The sequence below is a fragment of the Colletotrichum jinshuiense genome, chromosome 2 (assembly GCF_051148585.1).
Source record: "Colletotrichum jinshuiense chromosome 2, complete sequence".
Classification (NCBI taxonomy): domain Eukaryota; kingdom Fungi; phylum Ascomycota; class Sordariomycetes; order Glomerellales; family Glomerellaceae; genus Colletotrichum; species Colletotrichum jinshuiense.
Window position 1 is genome coordinate 5,771,990 of NC_139309.1, and position 4,688 is coordinate 5,776,677.

At 55.5% G+C, this 4,688-nt stretch overlaps 1 protein-coding gene across 1 annotated transcript; it reads left to right on the plus strand.

Moving 5' to 3' along the window:
• Positions 1 to 1,811: 1,811 nt before the first annotated feature.
• Positions 1,812 to 3,282, plus strand: EsH8_II_001502 (velvet factor family protein; the record flags this gene model as incomplete). Its single annotated transcript, XM_083264800.1, has 4 exons — positions 1,812 to 1,864; positions 1,966 to 2,051; positions 2,107 to 2,205; positions 2,282 to 3,282. The coding sequence occupies 4 exons, from the start codon at positions 1,812 to 1,814 to the stop codon at positions 3,280 to 3,282; spliced, it is 1,239 nt and encodes a 412-aa protein (XP_083122122.1).
• Between the last annotated feature and the right edge of the window lie 1,406 nt (positions 3,283 to 4,688).

The window sequence follows — 4,688 nt, forward strand, 5'->3', positions numbered from 1 at the left end:
CTCTTCCGCCTTGTGCTCGCTCGCCCACTACTCCAACCACACACACACTGGCACATCCGTTCTCGGTATAGACCGTCCGGCATCGAGCTATGGGCCTGGAGTCCCTCTATGCATCGTCATCGTTGTCAAATCGCGGTTGAATTCCCCGATAATCTAAAGCCCCTCCAAAGGGGGGGAGTACCAAGGTACAACACAATTACCCTTCCCCCCCTTCCCCTCCCCTCCCCTCGACGAGGCATGGTAAGGCAAAGTAAGGCAATGTAACTTGTGCTCAGGACACACCGTCCCACAACCCTCGATGCTTGCCTGACATTTGCTTTCCTCAGCCACGCCCTTGAAGCATCGCGCCCACCTCCTGCTCCTCGAGCCGTCTCCATCCTTCACACACCCCTTCATGCGACCCCTGACTGAGGCACCCTCCTCCTACTCCACGCATCTTTCGATCCCGACAACAGCTCAACTGCCAACAAGACATATCCACTGGCCTTATATCACATCCTGCTTAACCCTTCATCGTTCCCCCCCTCGCCTCACCAGTCTGCTGTCCATCATACCGTTGTCACAACATCACTACAACATCAGATCCTCTACCGAGCCATCCTTTCGCCCCCAAGAGATCGTCCGCGTCGTCGAACACCCGCCTGCCAGGCACTTCCATGAGAAAAAGCATCCAGCCGGCGTCCTCCTGTTCGCATAAAGGGCGAGCGTGGGCCTCAATTCGAGCACTGCACCGTGCCCCATTACGGGAACCCAGTCAGCTCTCCTGCCGCGCTCTTGCAAGGTCTCCAGCTCTGGTACGCCGGTATTGAGGTACCGTTCCAGGCCTAGACCGAGAGGTGCTTGCTTTCCTACAGTTAGGACACACCCTGTCTATACTACAGGTACGCATGCTGTACATGTAGAGTCAAGCGGGCAAGCCGTCGTTGCTGACCAGTGAGGTGGTAGGGAAAAGGCGTACCCAGAGATACTGGCTGGCCCTACTAATACCGCGCCGTCTGCCTCTGTCCCTGTTGCCCCTCCGCACAGGATCAGGCTGATCGGTATCCCGCAGGTCCTACCCTGTACTGTCCTGTGTCCCACCTAGAAGGATCTACGTCTGGCACTTCCGGTCTCCGTCGAGTGGCAGGGGTCTTGCCATCAACCACTCTTTCGCATTAAATCTTCTCCTCCCAACATCCGCACTACTTCCACCTCTCCCCATCATCACGAACTATCTATTTGACGCGCCACGCCCAACCAGCAGCAGCATCACTTCTACGACCGTCATCAGTTTCGATCATCTGCTGCCTAGTAGTCTTGCACAACATAACCATCTCTCGGGCACACTTGGCACCTGGCGACAGCGGAGCTTACGAATCCATCATTCAGTCCTCTGAAAATCGTTGGAGAGCTTATCAACAACTCGACGCCTCCAAAGTGCCGAGGCAGCGTGGCCGTAGGTTCCCATCGGCCGTTGACGACACGCCTCCCCGGCTTTGCTTTACGCCACGAACGGCGCACTGCTCTTCGCAGTGGCCCCTTCAGAGTTTGCAGTCTTATAGTCGTTCCTGCAAGGCGCTGCTTTGCCACGCAAAATCTTTCTACCATCATCACCTCAAAATATTCTGGATCGCCCACGTAGTCGCCGAACCTAATTCCAGCTCTCGGTCGCTAGGGGTACGCCTAGACGTCTCCCTTCAGTCCAAACCATCAAGACTATAAAGTCCGGACAGATGAGCCCACCCGCATCATTTTTCGCCCACGGTTCTACACATATTGTCACGGCACAAACACCGAACCGAACACTGAGCTACCACGAACCAAACACTTCGATGGCCTACTCCTACAGCAACCACCACGCGGGCTCGTTCCCACCACAGCACCAGTACGTATCCCAAGCACCCCAAGCACCTCAGTGGACCACAAGGGAGCACCATGTGTTGCCGCTAGAGTAGACGCGGTCAGGGCTAACAGTGTGGGAAATAGAATCCCAAGCAACGATGGCGTCGGTCTCTCTCTACGGATCGCACAGGCGCCGGCGCATGCCAAGGTGGCAACTGGCAAAGACAAAGGTTAGTGCCGTCACATAGCAGCCAGTTGAATACATGCCTAATGGTCAGTCAGTAGATCGCAAGCCAATCGACCCGCCCCCCATCCTACAACTTGTGGTTGATGAGAAGAACTTCGATCGCAGCCTCTACGGCAGACCGGATTCTTGCCTGCATAGTACGTATCCTGATGATGCACCAGTTGACTACGATTCATCCCTCGCACACATTGAACGATGCTGACGGGTCTATAGACCCCTTCTACTTTGTCTCGTGTCACCTCATGAACGCCGATCCGGATGGCAAGCAGGATGCCGACTTGTGTAAGAAGGCATTGCTTGGCACCACAACTTCTTCTCTGCACAAGCTCAAGGACAACCATGGGCACGAGGGCGGATTCTTCGTGTTCGGCGACCTCTCTGTAAAAAACGAGGGCATCTTCAAGCTACACTTTGATCTGTACGAGATGCGGAGGACCGAAGCAATCCTGTGCACATCGACCGAGTCCGCGCCCTTCCAGGTGCATACGCAGAGGACGTTTCCCGGAATGGGCGAGTCGACGTGGCTGACGCGCTCCTTCAGCGAGCAGGGCGTTCGGTTGCGCCTTCGAAAGGATTCCAGAGCTGCGACGAATCGCAAGCGGCAGCTCCAATGGAGCCTTCACTCGGAGCGCGTCCGCAACTCAGACAGCCCCATGCCCAAGCGGCAGCGCCAAAACCCGTCCCCAGAGGTGGCACACGAGGGTCTTCCCCAAGCCGAGGCCCAGACCACGCGCAGCCCGGCATTGCAGTCTACCCTGCAGGGCCGTACCAACGGCTACCCTGGCGTTCTCGATACCACTTACCAGAGCCCTTATCAAGGGTCGACGCACGATCACCAACACAGGACTCCCGTATCGATGGCCATGGCCCACAACTACACAACAGCACCGGGCGGACCTAACCTATCCATGATGGGCCTGAGAGACATACACGCGGGCGTGCAGACGACGCAAGCACAATACTGGCCGCCAACCCCGTCGTCGGGCATGTCGGGCACTTCGCTGGCCTCGGCCTCGTCAACCCAAAGCCCGCCCGGCATGATTCCTCCGGCATACTATCGTCTCGACCCCCGTCTTATTGCCCACGACAACACCGAGGAGTACGAGGGAGACGACGGTCTGGACGACGCGCTATTCAGTCAGGAGTGCGCCAAATATGCAGTTCCACTGCCTGGTTTCCCAACCGCTAGAGGCGCCGGTCGAGGGATTCTGTAGACACGGGGCGTGTCGCCACCGACAGTCACGGAGAGGGGTGGCGTGAAGGCGGCGTGACGGTTAGGAGACGGCGGCGGGAGCAGAAGAGGGGTTTGTTTGAGTGACAGAGGCGGGTTCATGGAGGTATCGGACAGCATATCCTGATTGGTGGTGATACGTGGGTGTCGAATTGGGCGTTGGTGTTTTCACGGCTTGAGCTAAAGGATATACCCTTGGGGTTTTTCGGGCAACACATGGCAGCACAGTGGCGCAGTAGGGGCGTGGACAACAGGACAAAGGGCCGAAGTAGCATTTTCTTCTTTTTTCTATTCCCTCTTAGAGGTTCCAGCATTCCCAATGGCAGTTTTTCTCTTTTGTAGCAGTATACTTTTGCCATATTGCCGGTTCTAGTCTTTTGAAGTGAGACGTAGTAGATGGGCTTTGGCAGCTCGAAAGGGCGACCACACGAGGAAGCCGTATCGTGAACAAGCAATTGTTTCGTTGGTTGCATCTTTTCTTTGGTTGCTCGACGGCGCGCTCGGAATGCCCCCCTTTGGCACCCCTGTAACAACACACACCACCCTTTGCGCACCCTGGCCTGGCAGAGACTGCGGTGTGTTTCGACGATTGTCCGAGCCTGGGACCCCCCGCACCAATGCTACTTGAAACAAGATGGTAGCTGCCTTGGGGTAGCAGTAGGGTTAGGGGAAGCAAGGGGACTGAAGGGGAGGGGGAGAGGAGGAGGAGGCTGGGTGCGTTTGTGTCGGAACATGCCGTTTCGGATGTCGGCGGGGGTGTTCTCTGCCGAATTGATGCATCATGCGCAGTGGGTGGGGGGGGATGAGGGAGGGAGGTTGGGGAGGAGAGAATGGAGCCATCGTGGTGGTCTTGGGGTGTGTCAAGTGGTCCAATTGGTATTTTCGAATACTTGTTTTCTGCAATTGTTCTTTTTGAATTCAATAAAAATAAAAATAACTATTTTCTGTCTCGTGTCTTTTGTCTTTTGACCCATGTCTTGCATTGCACGGGATGGTCTGCACATCTACACAACCCCCGGTTTTTCTTTACGTGCGGTCGAATCAGGCATCCGAGGGTTTGCTTCAGTCTATGTGTTACTTACCTTACCATTGAAGTTTTTCACACAGTCTGATGTGATGAACACAACCCTTTGTGATGGTTTGCGGCGGCAGCGGGTTGTTGGACGAGGAGGAGGGGAGGGCACCAAATCGGAATCGGCTCCGAGGTCGTTGTGTCACCGGCGGCACGTCACTGGCCCACGTTCGTCCGGTTCAAAAAGAAAAGTAGAGATGAAAAATGAGAAGAAAAAAAGTATATTTTCTATAGTACCGAGATCGCAGAAAAGGCGTCACGATGGGGGTGTGTGTGTGCGCGATAGAGTTCGGATGGCGTCTGGGTTAAGACTCTGG